The following is a 19805-nucleotide window of genomic DNA, read 5'->3' as shown; positions in this document are numbered from 1 at the left end:
GGGGGAAGGTCAGAGGGAGAAGCAGACTCCCCGCCGAGCAGGGAGCCCGATGCGGGACTCGATCCCGGGACTCCAGGATCATGACCTGAGCCGAAGGCAGTCGTTTAACCAACTGAGCCACCCAGGCACCCCTAAGATTTTATTTTTAAGTAATCTCTACACCCAGTGTGAGTCTCGAACTCACAACCCAAAGATCAAGAGTCACATGCTCTCCCGACTGAGCCAGCCACACACCCCTTGACTTTCATTTTTAAATCGTTTTCAGTCTGCTCAACTACTCCTCCATCTTCCTCGTGTGTTCTACCTCCCATAATCCTAGTGGTGGGGGTTCCTTAAGATGCAGTCCTTATTTAACTACATTCTTGTTCTCATGGTTTCAGTTATTTTGAAGACTGCTATAAGATAAACACATTGTCTTCGCATGGCTGCTGGACTGTTCTTGGATAGTTTTCTATTAGCTAGAATTCCTCCTATCTGAAAATAAACCTTCCTTTTCCCCCAGGTGAACCTCCCTTCCTCTATACTAAATGGTAGCCTGTCCTCATTTCCCCAGTCACCCCGTCTCAGAATCTTGAGGTTACCTTGAACTCCTAAATGGCAGTTATGCTCTAAGCCTTCCTCATGTATTTGAAATGTTTCTTTTATCTATTGAAAGAGGTTATCAGCCTATCTCCTTAGTTTCAATTTCTCCACAATTCAATGTACCCTGTGTCCTGTCTCCAGTCAGATCTTACTGAGCTCTGTTTTTATCCTTGGCTCCAGAGCTAGGACTTCTCTGGGCCCTGCATATCAAGTTCAAACTTGTCTGACTTTCAAGGTCCTCATAATCTGATTGCATCCTACCCTACCCAACCATATTTTTCTTTTACTTTCTAAAATGTATTCTGTACTGTTTTCGGGAAGGGTGTCTCAATGCGACTGTGATCTTTACCTTTCAGGAGATGATGGCATCTCCGTCTTGGAAAGTGAGCATGCAGAGTTTGAAAAATTATCAAAAAAGACGATTCTGGTACATTCCATCTCTCGAGGGCGGCGGTTCGGGCTCTAACAGGCACACGGTGCTACAGGACTCTTCCTACTGCCTTTCACTGCTCATCCAGATTCTTCTGACAGCCTCGAAATTCAGTCTTTCACTTCCCCAGACCACTATCACCTTATCTCCCCCTAAATTATAGAATGAATTGTATGGTGCCACATCACCATGAAGATAGATCTTGAAATTCAAGATTATACCCAGTCTAAATCTACTATGCTCCTATTCAGCCTCATTCATTAATTCATTAAATGTAGAACCCCTTCCGTGATCTTGGCTCTGGGCTTGGCATTGAAGATACGGCAGTGAACTGCATAGACCTGGCCCCTGCCTTCATGTAGCATGTAGTCAAACAGATAATACACAAGTAATTGATTATTTGTGGCAAGTGCTACCCAGGAGAACCGCCGGTCTTCCACATTCCCACACATGTCCTCTATTTCAGCTACTTCATCTGTGTATCTTTTCTCTTCTCCCAAGCATGTAACACATTTCTTTAAAAGATTTTATTTTTAGGTAATCTCTGTATCCAGTGTGGGGCTCAGACTCACAACCTGGAGATCGAGTTGCACACTCTGGTAACTGAGCCAGCCAGGTGTCCCTGCATAAAACACATTTTAGTATTTTGTAGCTTTTTTTCAATGTCTAAATGTAGTAGTTCACACAACCCAAAGCATCTAAGTAAATGTTCATTGTTGAGTTATTTCTGAGTCTAGTCATGGTAGACAGTAACTGGGCAGATGGCAGTCCTTCACAGCTTCCTACATTTGCCATTGATTTAAACTGCACAAGAGCTGGGTGTCATCCGCCCATGTCTGAGTGGAGTAAGCAAATCACTTTCACATACCTGCTTTTCCAATTCGTGCTTTTTATTCTGTTTTATAGCATTTTATTCCTTACATTACTTAGGATGAATTGTCTGTTCCCCCTAATGAAGTTACTTGCTGAATGCCAATAATGTTTTCTAATTGTTTTATTTGTATAATTAGTGATTGGTGAATGATCCAGTGGATGGATACCTTACTCTGCTTCTTTTATTCCTCCTTAGATTTTTTACCCAGAAACTACAGATATCTATGATCGAAAGAACATGCCAAGATGTATCTACTGTATCCATGCACTCAGGTAATCAGATTTTCTTGGTAAAATAAACAGTGTACGTAGACACAGAGAACAGATTGCTAAATTGCCAGAGGTGGGGACTTAGGGGTGGGCGAAATGGGTAAAGAGGGTCAAAAATTACAGACTTCCAGCTATAAAATAACTAAGTCCTGGGGGTGTAACGTACTGCATGGGGATTTTAGTTAATAATGGTGTGGTGTAGGCTTGAAAGTTGCTAAGAGAGTAGATATTAAAAGTTCCCAGTATGGGGTGCCTGGGTAGCTCAGTCGGTTCAGCATCCAATTCTTGCTTTCAGCTCAGGTCGTGATCTCAGGGTCCTGGGATCAAGCCCTGAATCAAGCTCCCCACTCGGGGGAGTCTGCTTCCTCTCTCTCTCTCTCCCTCTGTTCCTTCCCCCACCCCGCCCGAGCACTCTCTCTCTCTCTCTCTCAATTAAATATATCTTTAAAAAAAATTTCTCAGCACAGGGCGCCTGGGTGGCTCAGTTGGTTAAGCGACTGCCTTCGGCTCAGGTCATGATCCTGGAGTCCCGGGATCGAGTCCCGCATCGGGCTCCCTGCTCAGCGGGGAGTCTGCTTCTCCCTCTGACCCTCCCCCATCTCATGCTCTCTCTCTCTCTCATTCTCTCTCTCAAATAAATAAATAAATAAATAAAATCTTTAAAAAAAAAATTTCTCAGCACAAGAAAAAAATCCGTAACTCTGTGTGGTGATGGATGTTAGTGAGACGTTATTGAGGTGACCATTTTGCAATATATACATATATTAAATCATTATGTTGTACACCTGAAACTAATATAATGTTATATGTCAATTTTATCTCAATTAAAAAAAAAAAGGCAGTTTAGGAATATCCTCGAAATTGAATGCATAGCCTTTTGTCCATGGTATAACAAAAAAGTTCTTGCATTAGCTTCAGGATTTCCGAATAGAATAGGATACTGTTGTCTTAACAAAATGGTGAGAAGCAGCTGTGTTTTTCTAGGGAGTAGGGAGAAGGGATTTATTTATCTCCGTAATAGCAGATAATTTGGCTCTGAAAACGTAGTATAGTCTTTCGTTGTTGATCTAGTATTTCTGTGAACTGTGCATTTCAGCTGGGATGTAGTTTCTTCCTTTTTAATTAAAATCTCTTAACAATTACAAGAAAGTATGTACATTTCAAAACTTTCACTGTTTACTGTTTTGTCACAAGCCAGTAGCTGAATTACAAAATACACTCACCATGTCTTAATACTTTAGTAGTATAATTAAATATTATCAACATCTTCAAATAATGCCTTCAACTATCAAATGGTTGATTTTTAATTTATTTCATTTTCTAGGTCCTCACCAAGCCAGTTTGTTAAGTAATGTTTATGCCAAACAAATATGATAAATAAGAACTGAAACAAAGTATAGTTTTTTCATAATTTCTTAGTAAATTTTGAAGATGACTTAATTTCAAGCCCTTGGCTCCTAGAATCAGCAAAGTACTGTATTGGAAGGAAGAGGCGATCTGTGTGGAGGGAGGGTGGGGTTCAGTAGATACGATAGCACCATACCAGAGTGGTACAAATTTACCTGATGTCCATAGGGCTAAACGAGAAGGTGGTAGAAGTGAGCAGGACAGGGCACCTGGGTGGCTCAGTCGGTTAAGCGTCTGCCTTCGGCTCAGGTCATGATCCCGGAGTCCTGGGATCGAGTCCCGCATCGGGCTCCCTGCTGAGCAGGGAGTCTGCTTCTCCCTCTGCCCCTCCCCCCTCTCATGCTCTCTCTCTCTCTCTCAAATAAATAAAAAAATCTTTAAAAAAAAAAAAAAGAAGTGAGCAGGACATGCTGATGGGGTTTCTTTGCCAGGCTGCCCATTTTATAAGGCATCCTGTATGTATGCTTAATAAATGTTAATTATATATATGAATATATTTATCATATTGACCCGTGAAAACCCTTGTTGTCTCCAGTTTGATAGAAAATGTGCCAGACCCTTGGATCCCTGGAACCCGTGTGAAACCCACAAAAGAAAAAACGTAGCTGAGGACTAGGGCATAGCCACACTCGTCTGCCTTTGGTTCATTCTTGCCTGAATGCCCTTTTACTCCCTAGTTTAACCCACATTCTGCTCCAGCTGCTACTGTGGAACGCCATGTTCATGGACGCCTTCTTTTACTTTTTCTCCCTCAGACAGAATTAGCTCTTTCCCATCTCTGTGCTCTTCTAGTATTTGCACATACCTCTTACTTCAAGTATAGGGTTTTTACATCCTCCTTGGGTTATTTGTTCTTGTTGCTTGCTTTCTGTGGATTCCTTGGAGGAAGACCGATTTCTGTTATTTGTGTCTCTAGTGCTTAGACGCCTCGCTGTAGTAGGTAGTCAATAAATGTTTGTGTCAAAATCATACATTGTAACAAATCTTCCTTCTCCTTCTCTAGCTCAGGGGGATATTTTCTGCCCTATAAATGAAAAAAGGAAATGGTGCTTTCTTTTATCAGATGACTCTTCATGTTTGTCTCAGCGTATCCAGTCAAGTTTTAATTCAGTTCCCACCGTCTTGGTGAGGTTTTGTGATTTCCAGTGACTCCCGCTCATTCCTTTGTCTAAACTCCTGTGTTTCTTTGTTTCTTAGTTCTATTGTTTCTTTCATATGTTTACTGTCTTTCTCTCTATTACATCATTAGCCTCTTAGGGACAGAGGTCATGCCTTACATTTCTTTTCCTTCCCTCCAAGGTACATGGCATAACGTTGGACAAACAAGAGTAACATAAGAATTTTTCAAAAATACTTAGCAGTGGGTGGTATCTAGGGGAATGTTCAGATTGTAGCAATTTCAAATGTATGTGTCTGAGCCAAAATCAGATTAATTCTGAGTATTGTGATTGGCTCAGTGTTAACAGTGAGGTTTGTCTGTATTGATAACCTTGTGAAGGTTGTACCTACAATGGATATCTGCACTTGGCCAGCAAGGGGCCGAGCCGGTGGAACTCCTCTCTGGGCGATCCGCAGCCATGGCTCTCTGCAGCGTCACCTGGCTCCCAGGCCCCCAAAGTCTCTGAACTGGAGATAAAGAATTAACTGTGCCTTTCTCAGAATCGGAAAGGGAGGAAGTCTGCTATTGTTACTCATTTCTCTTCACTGTGCAGCCTGTGCTTAGAAATTCTATACAGAGCAATGTGTTCTGGTTGGTCATTTATGATTTCTTTCCTCCCTGGAGTGTTTTTCCTGAAGCGTCGGCAGCCGTTGATATGTAGGCAGTTTATACGTGCTTGGAGCCTCCTCTTCACCGTATAGGACAACAGTGTTCCAGGCAGGCTCCCACTTCACTGTGTGCGGTGAAGCCCCTTCTCCCTTTTGGATTTGCAGCGACAGAAAAACATCATCTCCCTGTTTTCTACCTTCCTTCCTTCCTTCCATTCCACCCTCAGATAAGACCCCAGTTCTTTTTTTCTTTTTTTGATTAATTATTTTATTTATGAGAGAGAGACAGAGCACAAGCAGGGATATTGCAGAGGGAGAGGGAGAAGCAGACTCCCCGCTGAGCAGGGAGCCTGATGCAGGACTTGATCCCTGGACCCTGAGCTGAAGGCAGACGTTTAACTGACTGAGCCACCCGGGCATCCCAAGACCCCAATTCTTTATTATTATTTCATATATATTTGTATACTTTATTTCCATTTCCTCTGATGTTTTATCTTTTTAAGAACTGATTTTGGGGTTAAATTGGCCCATAATCCTACATCTTAAATTCAAAAGAAATGTAAAAGCTGAAAATTTTATTTGTTTGGTTCCAACTCATTTGTTGGCAAAATCTGATCAGAATTAATTGAAGTTATTTAGAATAATAGTCTGCTTACTGTGATTATGTGTATGTTTCTCTGCAGAAAAGTAATGTATTTATTTAGAGGCGCTGCCTCAAGGCTTGCTGGCGTGTTTTATAATCCTGTATATACTTAAGTAAACAGACATGATATAATACTGTATATACTATAACACCTTTCTAATATCTGAGAAATCCTAAATTCATATCTGGCCCAAAGAATTTAGATCAGGGATTGTGGACTGTATTAGATTCTGTTTCCTAAGCAACTGCTATGTTTGTGTTTACGAGCCTTTATTAACAGTCTTTGAGATCAGCATAGTGACTTCTTCCAGGTTACTCTGCAGGCAGCAAAGATAATAGGAATCCACAGCCTCCTTTTCCCCATTGCTACAAAGTACAGCTCTGGTGGGAAAAAAGAAAAGAAGAATGAACCTGAGCTCAATCACAGGCTGACTGTTGTAGGCACCTATCAGTTTTATTTGTAAATGTAGGGAGAACAGGAGCAAAGAATGGACAGGGGTGTTTACTGGTAGGATTGAAAGTTTCAACTTTGAGGTTGAGTACTGTCTCGGTTCTGGGCCAGAGGGTCTGAGTGGCCATTGTGGTTATATTCATAACTCCAGCAGCTCCTTAAAATAGTCCCAATAATTGAGATAAAAGAAAGATGGTGCCTGTGTCTGAGCTTCTCCTCTACTTTATTCATATCAGCCAGGAATATCATAAAAACTTTAATTTACCATCAGAAGATCTTAAAAACGAACTCACTCTTCTTGGGCTTGTAAAAGTGACATTCTTGAAATTTCGTAAAGTGTGGCAGCCACTTTGCTCTTTCCAAGTAGAAATAAAAGAGGGTTCCTGAAGAAAAGTATTCTTACTAATTTGGAATGCAGGTGGGACATATTATGTGGGAGAAATAATATATATAATAGGGACATATGACAGGTATAGAATGTTATTGGCTATTTTGCTTTGGAAATTTTGTTGAATAGATTTAAAATCTTTTGAGAGAGAAACTTTATATAGTTCCATTTTGAGCATTTTACTCTAAAAAAAGCAGTTAATCATATACAGATGATTCATACTTGTACTTACCTGAGAAAATAATTAGCTACTCTGAATGTATAAATTCGAATGTATTTTCAGAATACTTGACGTTTTTTAGATTATACATTTGTGTTTATACAATTTAAGTTCTGATCAGTTCTGTGAATGCAGTATACATGATCCATATTTGTGTTTAGATCAAACTGAGGTTTATAGATTATTTGCAAAAACTGTAGGTCACTCTGTTGAGTTACTGTGATTTCTTTCTTAGGCGTTTTTTTATTTATTCCCTTATTGCTAGGCCGTTAGTGTCTTGCTCGTGTCCATCTCTGTCAAGTACACGTCTTTTTTTTTTTTTTTAAGATTTTATTTATTTATTAGAGGGAGAGACAGCGAGAGAGGAAACACAATTAGGGGGAGTGGGAGAGGGAGGAGCAGGCTTCCCGCCAAGCAGGGAGCCCGATGGCAGGGCTACCCTGGGACCATGACCTGAGCCGAAGGCAGACGCTTAATGACTGAGCCACCCAAGGCGCCCCTGTTAAATACACTTCTAATTTGTTGGTTATGATCTGCTAGGTCCTTAGAATCCAGTTAAGCGAATTCACGCTTACAGACATTTACTTATCCATCTGTCCATCTGTGAAATGTTAATATTTATTAATATATGCCAAGTTCCGGGTAGACATTGGTAAACAAGACTTTTATTCCTGCCTTCATGAGATTTAAAGTCAAATAGATTTCTTTTTTTATTTAAACAGTAAAGATACATAATGTTTGTTTAAAACTCATAAATTACCTGAACTATTTCCGTCAGTAATATGAATTCAGTTTAAAGAAGACTTTTTATTTGAATCATTTTCATGACAATGTTATAAATATCTTGTTAGTTAAAACTTACTGATCACAGGAAGGTGGACAGAAGTGAAGATTTCTCCACTTAGATTAATTATATTCCCATGTATGTTAACATCTAATTACACACTGGATTTGTACCAGAACTGGGACTCGAACTTGTGTCTTCTGATTCCCAGTCCAGTGCTTTTTGCATTGCATTATGTGACTTTCTAGGACAATATTATGTAAAACTAAGAAAAGGTTCTGAGATAAAGTATGGTAACTGCAAAGGGGGGGGAATATGGTAGCATGCAGGGATATGTTCAGAATGTTTGTTCTTTATGCTGACTTTCCCCGTTAATCTAAGAGTAGCAGCTAGGTGCAGCTGGGAGACGTAACTCTTTTTGCATATCGTGTCTTCTAGTTTGTACCTGTTCAAACTGGGCCTGGCTCCTCAGATTCAAGACCTATATGGAAAGGTTGACTTCACAGGTAAGGAGTTACAAACTTGGCAGGAAATGCTTGATTTATGTGGAAATAGCCTGGAGAGTCAACAATACCAATCTTAAAGACATAGGGCTTTAAAAACACTCTGGCAACAGAGATCAAAGAAGTATAAGTAACTTGCTTCTCCTATGTGCATTGAGAAGACCACTAAACTTGGAATTTCAAACTTTGTTCTCTCATTTTAGCAAGTACCTACGGTGGTCAAAGCTAGGGTGACAATTGAGTAATTAAAAAATTTAGCTTTTTTACCTTATTCTGTGTGTATTTGCTATTGTCAGATGCTTGAAGAGATGGGAGCTTGCGGAGAAAAAGAACAGTAGTAATATTGGTTAGGGGTAATATAGATTCAAATATTTTGAACTGGTCATTATTTTGTAGGCTTGGGAATTTTAAATTTAATAAAACTTTTATCTGTGACGTTTTTCCTTCTGGGGAAGTTGTTCACCAGACCTGGGGCAAAGGGCCAAACTTTACATGTTGTTTTCTTTATCATTTGGCTTCCTGCCTTGGAAGCAAAATAGTTTAATAGCGGCTAGTGACTTGGCGTGTAAAGACATCTGGCTGGCTTGTGGGTCACTTGTTGCTGAGCTCCCTTCAAAGCTGCTCCATTTGGAAGTTCACTGTAGAAAATGCCAGAAAGAGCAGTTTTGAGAAACTCTTTTCTGTAGGGCTGTTTCTCATGTTATACTGAGTTTTGATGCTCTTGATAATAGTAATAATAGTTAACGTCTACTGAGTGTATGCTTTGTGCCAGGTGCTATGCTCAGTGCTTTCCGTATATCATCTCATTAAATCCTCATAATCCTAGGAGGTAGCCACCACTTTATCCCGTTTTGTAGTTGGGGAATCTGTTTCCTTCTCTGAGTTCTGGAAAGGTGCTTAACTTGTTCACCTGGGTCTTCATCTTTTCCTGTAGAAGAGGAAATCAACAACATGAAGATTGAACTGGAGAAGTACGGGATCCAGATGCCCGCCTTCAGCAAGATCGGGGGCATCCTGGCTAACGAACTCTCAGTGGATGAAGCCGCATGTAAGCAGAGAGAAATTTTGTGGGTTCACATGGGATTGTTGCTACCACTTTCAGTCATGGATACTATGATGGTCCTGGATGTTAGGAATTTTGTTAGCAAGCTTAGGTCGGTAGAGGTAGTTTAACACTGCTGTGGGCTTCTGTGCTATTGTTATTTGGAAGTAAGTGAGTCATTTCAATGAAAATAAAAGCATTTAGAAAGTGAGTTCTACATTTCAGTGCCTCTTTGGATTTCTTTTTTTTTTTTTTTTAATGGTACTTACATGATGAATAAGGGTGAACATTTCCATAATATCTGCTCTTTGCAAGGCTCTTTAACGAATATTTCCCTGTGAGATTCCAAACTCAGCATCCCAGACATGGGATCACAGGGAGAGCTTTGGCCTTTGCACATCCAGGAAGAGACTAGGTTTACAGGATTCAGGAAGCCATTCCTCCAACCCCAGTCATCTTTTCTCTATCAAAACGAGTCTTTTCCTGCAATAGGGGGTTATGATGTTGTTCTGGATATGTCATGTACATCCCTTACTCTGTATAACCCCAGTGTTCTACGTTTTGAATTTTTTTTTTCTTTTTAGTGCATGCTGCTGTTATTGCCATTAATGAGGCTGTTGACCATAGAATTCCAGCTGACACATTTGTGGCTCTGAGAAACCCGAACGCCATGCTTGTAAATCTCGAAGAGCCCTTGGCTTCCACATACCAGGATGTGCTTTATCAGGCCAAGCAGGAGAAAATGACCAACGCTAAAAACAGGGTAAAAATGGAACATTTCTTCTTTCTAATTGATTTATATTCTTTCATTGTTTGATAGGACTCCATTTTTTAAAATCTATTTTCTTGAAGTATAATTTACACACAGTAAAATTTACTCATTTTACATGTATGGTTTGATAGGTTTTGACAAACGTGTGTGGTTACAAAACCATCATCCCCCAAGTCCCCAGGTCCTTCTTCATAGTCGGCCTCTATTGCCCTCCACTCCCCACCCTTGGCCCCAGGCAACTTCCAGTCTGAACAGATCCCTATATTTACCTTTTTAAGAATTACATATAAATGAAATGGATTTACACAGTATGCAGTCTTTGGTATTAGATTCCATTTTGACTTTTACTTTATTCTTGAATTTTGTGCACAGCAATGAGAAGTTCTGAGATCTGGACCTTGGGGGTGCCCGTTCTGCTCAGGTCTGAGGCAAGGATGCAGGCTCCCGAGCGAGTAGGGCAGGGTTCGCCCGTGCTTCCGCTTGTGCCCAACTCTGGAAGCACTCTTGGGCTTGTCATTAACAAGTGGATCTGCTTTTGTGTTTCTAGTGAAGAGTTGTGTAGCACCCTTCCTCTTTGTTCTCTCATGGTTGTGGGAGGAGTGTAAGTGTTTCTGAGGTCTTCCTAGAGACCTGAACTGATTTATTACACTTTTTATTCATCTTCAGACAGAAAACTCTGAGAGAGAAAGGGATGTTTATGAGGAGCTGCTCACTCAAGCTGAAATTCAAGGCAATATAAACAAAGTCAATAGTAAGTATGTCCCTTAGTTGGGTACCTGCGGGGATGTTACAGAATAATGGGAGTGTTGATCTATTTTTATTTTTATTTTTTTAAGACTTTACTCATTTATTTGTCAGAGAGCACAACCAGGGGGAGTGGCAGGCAGAGGGAAAAGCAGGCTTCCCACTGACCAAGGAACCCAATGCGGTACTTGATCTCAGGACCCTGCGATCACGACCTGAGCTGAAGGCAGACGCTTAACTGACTGAGATACCCAGGCGCCCCTAAGTTTGTTTTAGACATTAGTGGATTTGTTTAGGAACTATTGCTTACTACTGTTTTTTTGTGTTCATATATCTTCTGTTTCAGCTGCTGTCATCCTCAGGCAGGCCCTCCCTCTATTTGCTCATCTGCTGTAGCTTCTGGGCTCATTGTTGGCTAATTTCACTGTTTTACCCTGTATTAATACACTTAAAAAAAATCTAAATAGGGATTTTATTTTTCCTTATTTATTTTTTTTTTAAGTAGGCTCCATGCTCAGCCTGGGGCCCAACACAGGGCTTGAACTCATGACCCTGAGATCAAGACCTAAGCTGAGATCAACAGTCAGATGCTTAACCGGCTGAGCCACCCAGGTGCCCCCACTACTATTGATATTTTTATGCATATCTTTAAAAACATATTTAAACAAAAATGAGATTATACCATTCTACTGAGTCTTGTATGTATGTGTTATATACTTTGAGGAATTAAATGTCTCGAAAGTGTCATTTTCATTTTGTCACTCTTCCGCTAAAGAACCTGCATTGGTTCCTCATCACTTGCCGGACAAAACGCAGACCCCTAGCCTAGGGGAGTTTTTTATGCGGTATTTTATGCATACAACTCTCTATACAAACTCATTTCCCTAATTGTCTCCCATATTCACTCTGTTCCTTTCATGACTCATGAAAGAGTCCCTCTCTGGAGCGGCTCAGACCAGGAACTTGGTCTCTTGGCTTCTTATTAATAGCTTTGTGGCATGGGACCCCTGTGGCCCAGACTTGTTCTGCAGATGGTGAGGTAATGCATGTAAATTGCCTGGTATTTAGTGAGTACTCAGTAAACATTAGCATTATCATAGCTTTTGCTAATTGTGTATTCTCAGTATAATGCCCTCATCCCTTATCTCTTACCTGACTCAAATTACACAGTCATTCACAGTCCAGCTCAATTCTCACCTGACCCATTCCAGCTCTCCCATGGCATTTATAAACCAACTACCTAATTTTCTACGCAATTACATATTGTCTTCTATTGCTTGCCTTTGTTTCTGACATCTCTATAAACTCCTTCTAGTACAGATTACTTAGGAGTTCTGCTTCTTTTGAAATCCCTGTAATTCCTAGTGTAATGGTTAGATCCACCAAAAGAACTAAAAAGCTTATTTGATTTCAACCAGGTTTGACCTTGTTTTGCTCAAGATAATAATTACAATAGCAATAGTAATCCTTGTCCTCTCTGTTCCTTGGGAGGCACTAATTCTCCCTTGAACCAATACTTGGAATAACTAGAGAGACTTTATAAGATTTTACGAACTCCGTATGATCAGGGGCTCTAAATCCTGACCAGGAGTCTTTGTATTCTGTTCCATTCTGGTTCATTTAAGATAATGGTTTTCTGAACAGAGTAATAGTTCCATTCACGTATGGGTGATGTGTTGTGCTGTATCTGTATGAATATTTAAGCCAGCAATATTTGTCTCTGTGAGAAGGAAGTCCGGCATGTTTCCTGCTGCGTACACTGCATAAAACACTCTTTGTTTTAATAAGGTGTTTTTTTCCTACTATGTTGTTTAGGATTTTTTTTTTTTAATTTATTATTTTTTTAAACATTTTATTTATTTGACAGAGAGAGAGAGCGAGAGCAGGAACACAAGCAGGGGGAGTGGGAGAGGGAGAAGCAGGCTTCCTGCCGAGCAGGGAGCCCGATGTGGGACTCGATCCCGGGACTCCGGGATCATGACCTGAGCCGAAGGCAGACGCTTAACGACTGAGCCACCCAGGCGCCCAAGGATTTTATAACCATCGTAGCTTTACCTGGCTAAGTCTGTGAGAGTCAGTTATAAAACTGTGGGGGAAGAGACATAGCTGTATGTTTTTAAAGTGTTCCATTCAGGGGCGCCTGGGTAGCTCAGTGGGTTAAACATCCGACTAGGTCTCAGGTCATGATCTCAGGGCCATGAGATTGAGCCCTGTGGTGTGCTTGAGATTCTTTCTCTTTCTCTTCCTCTCCCTCTGCCCTTCCCTCTCCACTCCTCTCTCTCTAAAATAAATAAATACTTCTTTTCAAAAAATTCCCTCAAGTAGCTTTCAACGTGGTAGCGAAGATAGACATGCAAATGAGTAATTTCAGGGCAACTTGCTTAGAACAATGTATCAAAGATGTATGAGGTACAGTCATAGAAAAAGACAGGAATAATGTCTTTCCTTGGAGGTTTGTGTAAGAACCTTCACTGGATGGGGCGCCTGGGTGGCTCAGTCGTTGAGTGTCTGCCTTCAGCTCAGGTCATGATCCCCGAGTCCTGGGATCGAGCCCCGCATCGGGCTCCCTGCTTGGCGGGAAGCCTGCTTCTCCCTCTCCCACTCCCCCTGCTTGTGTTCCTTCTCTCACTGTGTCTCTCTCTATCAAATAAATAAAATCTTAAAAAAAAAAAAAGAACCTTCACTGGATAGATAAGGTGAGGATAAGGCAGGATTCCCCAGAGAGTGACAGTCTTTTTCTAATCGTAGAGCCAAGTCTGAAGCAATAGAAAGTTGTGTGCTAGGAAGATAAGGGAACTTTAGGTCCCAGGAATTATCTTAACATAATTACAGATAAGATTCTTTCCCTGAGGGTATGAGAACCAGAATTGAAGCCACTGCCCCGGGAGAAAGCTGCAGGCCAAATAGTTAAAAATGAGAATAAGTTTTTATTTACTTTTTTTGTAGAACACAGAAAATTAGTTAAAGCTTAGTGGAAGAAAGTATTTAAATAATGTTATAAACTTTATCATCTTTATAGTGTGAATGTTATGTTTATTTAAATATTTCCCTGTTTATGTAGTAGGTATGCTTCTAGTAAAAGCATAATCGACTAGATGCTTTTGTAGATAGATAATCTGAGATTCTACATCGCATACCTAGAAAAAGCCTGGTTGTTTACCTGTATTGTTTCTTTTCTGTCCCCACTCCTGTAAAAGCTCCACCGAGACAGAGAGCATTTGTTTTGTTCACAGCTGTTATTTGCAGCACAAAGCTGGTGCTCAGTAAATGCTGTTGAGGGAATGGATGATTAGTTGGCTAATGGTCACGTGGACCGACTCAAGGAGCCTTCGCCTTGGTGTGGTGATGAGTTAGCTGAACTGCAGGCTTAATCCTTGGAGAGGAGTGAATAGTCTCAGGAGTCTACAGCGAGACTACAAATCCAGAGATTTAAAATTTTCCTTTTAACACTTTATATTTCTTTTTCTTTTTTTTCCTTTACTAACATTAAAACATTTAAAATTTTTAAGTGCTGCTATGCCCCAAATATTTTTATTTTTAGTATGTTATTATTGATTTGTTTTGCTACTTTGGTGATAAAATCAGATCCCTTGGGTGGAGCATGGAGGGAGAACTCTGTTTTCTCTTATAAAAATAGGGAAACTGAAAATAATACAGTAATGATGACTTGTCAGTGGCTATTATTTTTTTTTTTTTTTTAACATTTTAGCATCTTTTTTTTTTTTTTTTAAAGATTTTATTTATTTATTTGAGAGAGAGAGAATGAGAGAGAGAGAGCACATGAGAGGGGGGAGGGTCAGAGGCAGAAGCAGGCTCCCTGCCGAGCAGGGAGCCCGATGCGGGACTCGATCCAGGGACTCCAGGATCATGACCTGAGCCGAAGGCAGTCGCTTAACCAACTGAGCCACCCAGGCGCCCAGTGGCTATTATTTTTGAAGTCAGAAAATACCTTATTCTGACTGCCAACCTAATACCTTATGTATTTTGCAATATACAGAGTGCTTTCATGTGTGTGATTTCATTTCATCTTAACAACACTGTGAGGAACGTGTCTTTATTGTTTTCAGATGAAGGAACATCTAGGTTTTCACTGCCAGATGTTAAAAGACCTTGTATGACCTCAGGTTCTATGACTAGAAGTAGAGTGTATTGAGAGGGTGTAGGTAGCCCCTGCCATTCTCCGCGGTCAGACCACCCTTGCTAACTGGGCCCTCACTGTCCTGGTGGAATGTGTTCAGGAGGTAGCAGGGTAATGAAGGGATTCAGACTGATGATATTAAGAAGGAATGAAGGCTCTTTAGTCTGGGGTGGACTGTCAGAGGGAAAGAGGGACTGGATGTTTTCAAGCGTCAACACTAGGGTGAAAGCTTCCACGATTTTGTTTTTGTTTTGTTTTTTTAAGCAAAATTGCTCAAAGATGTAGTAAATTGCTGTGGGAGAAACCTCCTCCTGTTCGGTAGTTTCATCTAGACAATAACTTGGCGTTTAGAGGGCACTTAGACATGCATTGGTTTGGATTGGCGCCTCTTATATTGCTACCCCATATTGGTGCCAAGGTGTCTACATCTGGAAGCTTTTTAGTAGGCCTGAGCCATGATCTAGGAATCTGTTAACTGATGAACAGCCCGGCTGGGGGCCCCTGGACTTGAGGACTTTAAGGTTCTCCTCCAATCCCAAGATCTTGTACTTCCATGATATTCCAGAATAAAGGCCATCTGATCTATATTTCCCTCATCTGAAATTGAGTTTGGTTTGGGGGAAGGAAAAGTATTCTAGGCTGTGATGCTCACAAAGTGTTTTCATAAGCTGTGGCCTTTTCCTCTCCTCAGCCTCTTCTGCCTTAGCCAATGTGGACCTGGCTTTGGAGCAGGGCGTGGCACCGGCCTTGGTCAAGGCGCTGCAGTCTCCAGCTCTGGGCCTTCGAGGGCTGCAGCAACAGAACGGGGACTGGTACCTCAAGCAGCTCCAGAGCGATAGGCAGCAGAAGAGACAGGTAAAAGTATGGTGGGCTGAACCCGTGGGCATTCACATATATCCATGCAAATCTTGTGCTGTCCTTTAAAGATTTTTATGGGGCCTTTTTTCCCTGTAGTTAGACTATAACCTATAGCTTTTAGTATGACTTTTTTTCCTGCATATAAATGTAGGTTTTTAAGATATCCTCAGGTAAGAAACACATTGTCTTTAGTTCCCTTTCACTTTTCCAGTTGTAAACCCTCTTAAACAAGTAGTACCTGCCCTCCAAACCTAACCACCCCTTCACTTGAAGCATCCTTCTTAATTCCCCAACTCAAAGCCATGGGGGAAAACCTGAATCTCTTTCACATTCTTACTTCAGGACTTTCTACTTAAAAGAAAGCAAACATCAACTAGTTTCCTCTGGCCAGCACTGGGAAAGCACGTAACGTGCAGTAAGAGTAGACTGTGGAATTGTACTTAGTGGGGTTTGTAGGACAAATATGAGTGGCTTGCTTTTTTGTCTGAATGAGGACAAACAAGTGTACATTTTTTCAGATTCCCAGCATATATCGGCCAAAGTAAGCAGTATTAATGTGCTAATGAGTCTGTGAATGTCTTATGTCAATATTTTGATGCTTCTCACAACCTATCTTTTTTTATGTGCTGGTATCTGGAAAGTCACTCTACCCCGTATTTGGCAGGGGCTTTGGCTCTCACTAGGACTGCCGCTTTCTCTGCACGTAGCCTGAAGTTGTCATTTAGGCCCATGGTTCTTCGTCCTTGTGACTACTGTTGAGATACCACTGTAAGGCCTGGAGGCACAGGCATGAGAATCTTCACATAAATGTTCTTTGCTTTTCTTAGGGTGGTCAGGCTGATCCCCTACAGAAGGAAGAGCTCCAGTCTGGTGTGGATGCTGCAAACGGTGCTGCCCAACAGTATCAGAGAAGTAAGAGTCCTCTCCCTGAGATCCTGAGGTCCACTGGGGCATCTGAGGTCAGATCCCGTCACTCCTCATCCCCACCCCCAAGCCTGCTAGCCATAATCAAGTACCAGGGGCCTTTGGCAGGAGGGCTCCTCTGGTTTTCAGAGTAGAACTGGAGTCCACGTGGGCTCACTTTGGCTTGGAAGCACTTGAGCGTTGGAGGTGGTGAGACTTAGGGGCTTGCTGGGTGAGATCTGGATGGTGGAAGAGAGAGAAGGATGTTGCCAACATGGGCCGAGAGGAAAAGGAAATGTGAGCAAGCAAAAGGAAGTGTGAGCAGAGACAGATGATGAAGGATGTATTGAAGCAACAGTGATGAGAATAAAATTTCTGTAGATATTTGGGGCCGAGTTGTATAAGAAAGGCTTAGAAAGATTGTGGAAACCTTTGAACGGCCGCTTAAGAAGCTGGTCCTTGATTCTCCGGGCTGCACGGGATGGAAGAGATGTTTTAGAAGGAGAGTCGCAGGATGAATTGGAGTGGAAAACGGCTTTATTGGGATATAGTTGGCATAGCCAACAGTTCACCTTCATACAAAGTGGGGGGCTGTTCTCTAAAGATGAAAGCTCCACTTCAAACATCCTGGCTGATAGTTTATCCGCAGAATGTAACTTTCTCCTGTGAAAACCGCCTCTCCTTCCCCTGGGGGCGTCCTAAGCCAGCTGCATTTCTGGCCCGTTTTCTATGCAGGATTGGCAGCCGTGGCAGCAATCAACGCTGCCATCCAGAAGGGTGTTGCTGAGAAGACTGTTCTGGAGCTCATGAATCCTGAGGCCCAGCTGCCCCAGGTGTATCCGTTTGCGGCCGATCTTTATCAGAAAGAGCTGGTTACCCTGCAGCAACAGAGTCCTGAGGTAAGTCAGCCCAACCTGTCCTGTTTGTGAGCAGAACAGAGTAGAAGTGAACTTCATACCCACTTCTCAGTGTGGTTGGCAGGGCTTTTTTTTTTTTTTTTTTTAACCAGAAACTTAGACTGCTTACGGCTTACTTGAGCTTCTGAGTTCTGTCAGCATCCAAGAATGTCTGTCCTCACCCCGCCCTCCCCCGTCTCTGTGCAGCACAGCCTCACCCATCCTGAGCTCTCTGTGGCAGTAGAGATGCTGTCATCAGTGGCCCTAATCAACAGGGCGCTGGAGTCGGGGGACATGAACACAGTGTGGAAACAGCTGAGCAGTTCGGTGACAGGCCTTACCAATATCGAAGAAGAAAACTGTCAGAGGTGGGTGCGCAGAGCGGTAGATGGGATCCATTTTTGGGTGTCAGCTTTCCTGTTGTCAGGCGTTGTGACTTTAGTGTGCAATCCGTTTTTTCTTTTCTTTTTTTTCTATTTTGATTCATTTTATTCTTTATTATGCTGGAGGATTTATAGTAAATTGTGTATATCATGGCATTCCACTCCTGAATATGTAAGTATGCTCACCTAAAACAATGAGGATGTTTATTATAGAGCCAAATAGTACTATCTTATACCCTGATGAAATAAAGAATTCTTCTTTAATAGCTGCTGAACCTAGTCCATTTTCATACTTCTTCACTTGTTCCAAAACTGTCCTTTTCACTTGGTTTCTTCACACCAGGATCCAGTGCAGGACTATGTGTTACATCTGACTGTTGTACCACTCAGGTATCGTTTAATCTAGCATTGTTCCTTTCTTCATGAAACTGACTTGTTAAAGAGATGGGACAAGTTGTCCTATAAAATGTTGCACCTTCTGGTTCTGGTTGCTTCCTGATATTTGGCTTATTTCTGTAAATTGGAAATTAGGTCTAAAGGCTTTCAAGATCGAGTCAGCGTTTTTGGTTTGTGTATTTAATATTTTCTCTTAACTAGAGGCATATAAAATCTGCTTATGTCACCATTAGAGATACTAAGATTGATCCTTGAATCAGGGAGACAGCTTATCCCCCTTACGTATATTTATGTTTTTCCCTTAGCATAATCTCTTTTTGCACCTTTGCACCTCAAAATGTCCAGTTCCCCATTAACAATCACCTAATATTTTTAACCCCAGTTGATAATCCTTGTCTAAATCAATACTTTATCAGTAAGAGTTACTTAATGATGATATCTGTGTTTTGTTTTGTTAAGCCCCTACGTGCGGCTTGAACTCACAACCCCAAGATCAAGAGTTGGCATGCTGTACTAATTGAGCCAGCCCGGTGCCCCTAAGGATGATATCTTGATTTATCCTTCCTTCTACATTTGTTAGCTGGTCTATGGCCTTGTTTTCTTGTCTTTAGAGGAATTGCTTAAGATACTGCCTCTGATTCTTAGCTGGTGATACCTGGAATTTAGAACATGTAACAGACTGTTAAGAATAAGTGATATTCTAGGGGTGCCTAGCTGGCTCAATCAGAGGAGCGTGCAACTCTTGACCTTGGGGTTGTGAGTTTGAGCCCCACATTGTGTGTAGAGATTACTTAAACACAAACAAAAAAATTTAAAAGAAAAAGAATAAGTGATATCCTTACATTTTCACATTTTGTTGACAGTAACTCCTCAGTCTCAGAGTTGTTCTCTAGTGTATGTGAAGCTATGCGAGTACCTTAGCTGTCTTTGTTCTTTGGAGACTTTGTATCCAGTCTTCCCATTCCTGTCATCCCTGATAATCCTGAAGGTCCCTTTTCTTACATTGCACTTCATTGTCTTTTTTGTTGGGGGAATGGGGCAGGTATCTCGATGAGCTGATGAAACTGAAAACTCAGGCACATGCAGAAAATAATGCATTTATTACATGGAATGACATCCAAGCCTGTGTGGACCATGTGAATCTGGTGGTGCAGGAGGAACATGAGAGTGAGTAATCTGCGTAACCATCCCCTCAAATAATGGAACTATTAAAGATGTGTGGGGCGCCTGGGTGGCTCAGATGGTTAAGCGTCTGCCTTCGGCTCAGGTCATGATCCCAGGGTCCTGGGATCGAGTCCCACATCGGGCTCCCGGCTCAGCGGGGAGCCTGCTTCTCCCTCTGACCCTCTCCCCTC

At 41.6% G+C, this 19805-nt stretch overlaps 1 protein-coding gene across 1 annotated transcript in view; it reads left to right on the top strand.

The window, feature by feature from the left end:
- Nucleotides 1-19805, top strand: part of IQGAP1 (IQ motif containing GTPase activating protein 1) — a 103102-nt gene that overhangs the window by 36048 nt on the left and 47249 nt on the right. The window contains exons 5-14 of the mRNA XM_021680679.1: nucleotides 2082-2158; nucleotides 8254-8321; nucleotides 9253-9366; nucleotides 9945-10123; nucleotides 10799-10883; nucleotides 15706-15869; nucleotides 16700-16784; nucleotides 17511-17674; nucleotides 17879-18039; nucleotides 19493-19617. Of these exons, the coding sequence (XP_021536354.1) occupies nucleotides 2082-2158; nucleotides 8254-8321; nucleotides 9253-9366; nucleotides 9945-10123; nucleotides 10799-10883; nucleotides 15706-15869; nucleotides 16700-16784; nucleotides 17511-17674; nucleotides 17879-18039; nucleotides 19493-19617 (1222 nt within the window). The remainder of the gene's footprint in view (nucleotides 1-2081; nucleotides 2159-8253; nucleotides 8322-9252; nucleotides 9367-9944; nucleotides 10124-10798; nucleotides 10884-15705; nucleotides 15870-16699; nucleotides 16785-17510; nucleotides 17675-17878; nucleotides 18040-19492; nucleotides 19618-19805) is intronic.

This window comes from Neomonachus schauinslandi, chromosome 9 (genome assembly GCF_002201575.2).
Source record: "Neomonachus schauinslandi chromosome 9, ASM220157v2, whole genome shotgun sequence".
Taxonomy (NCBI): Eukaryota; Metazoa; Chordata; class Mammalia; order Carnivora; family Phocidae; genus Neomonachus; species Neomonachus schauinslandi.
The sequence above is the reverse complement of the archived record's forward strand: the minus strand, read 5'-3'. Positions and strand labels throughout refer to the sequence as shown.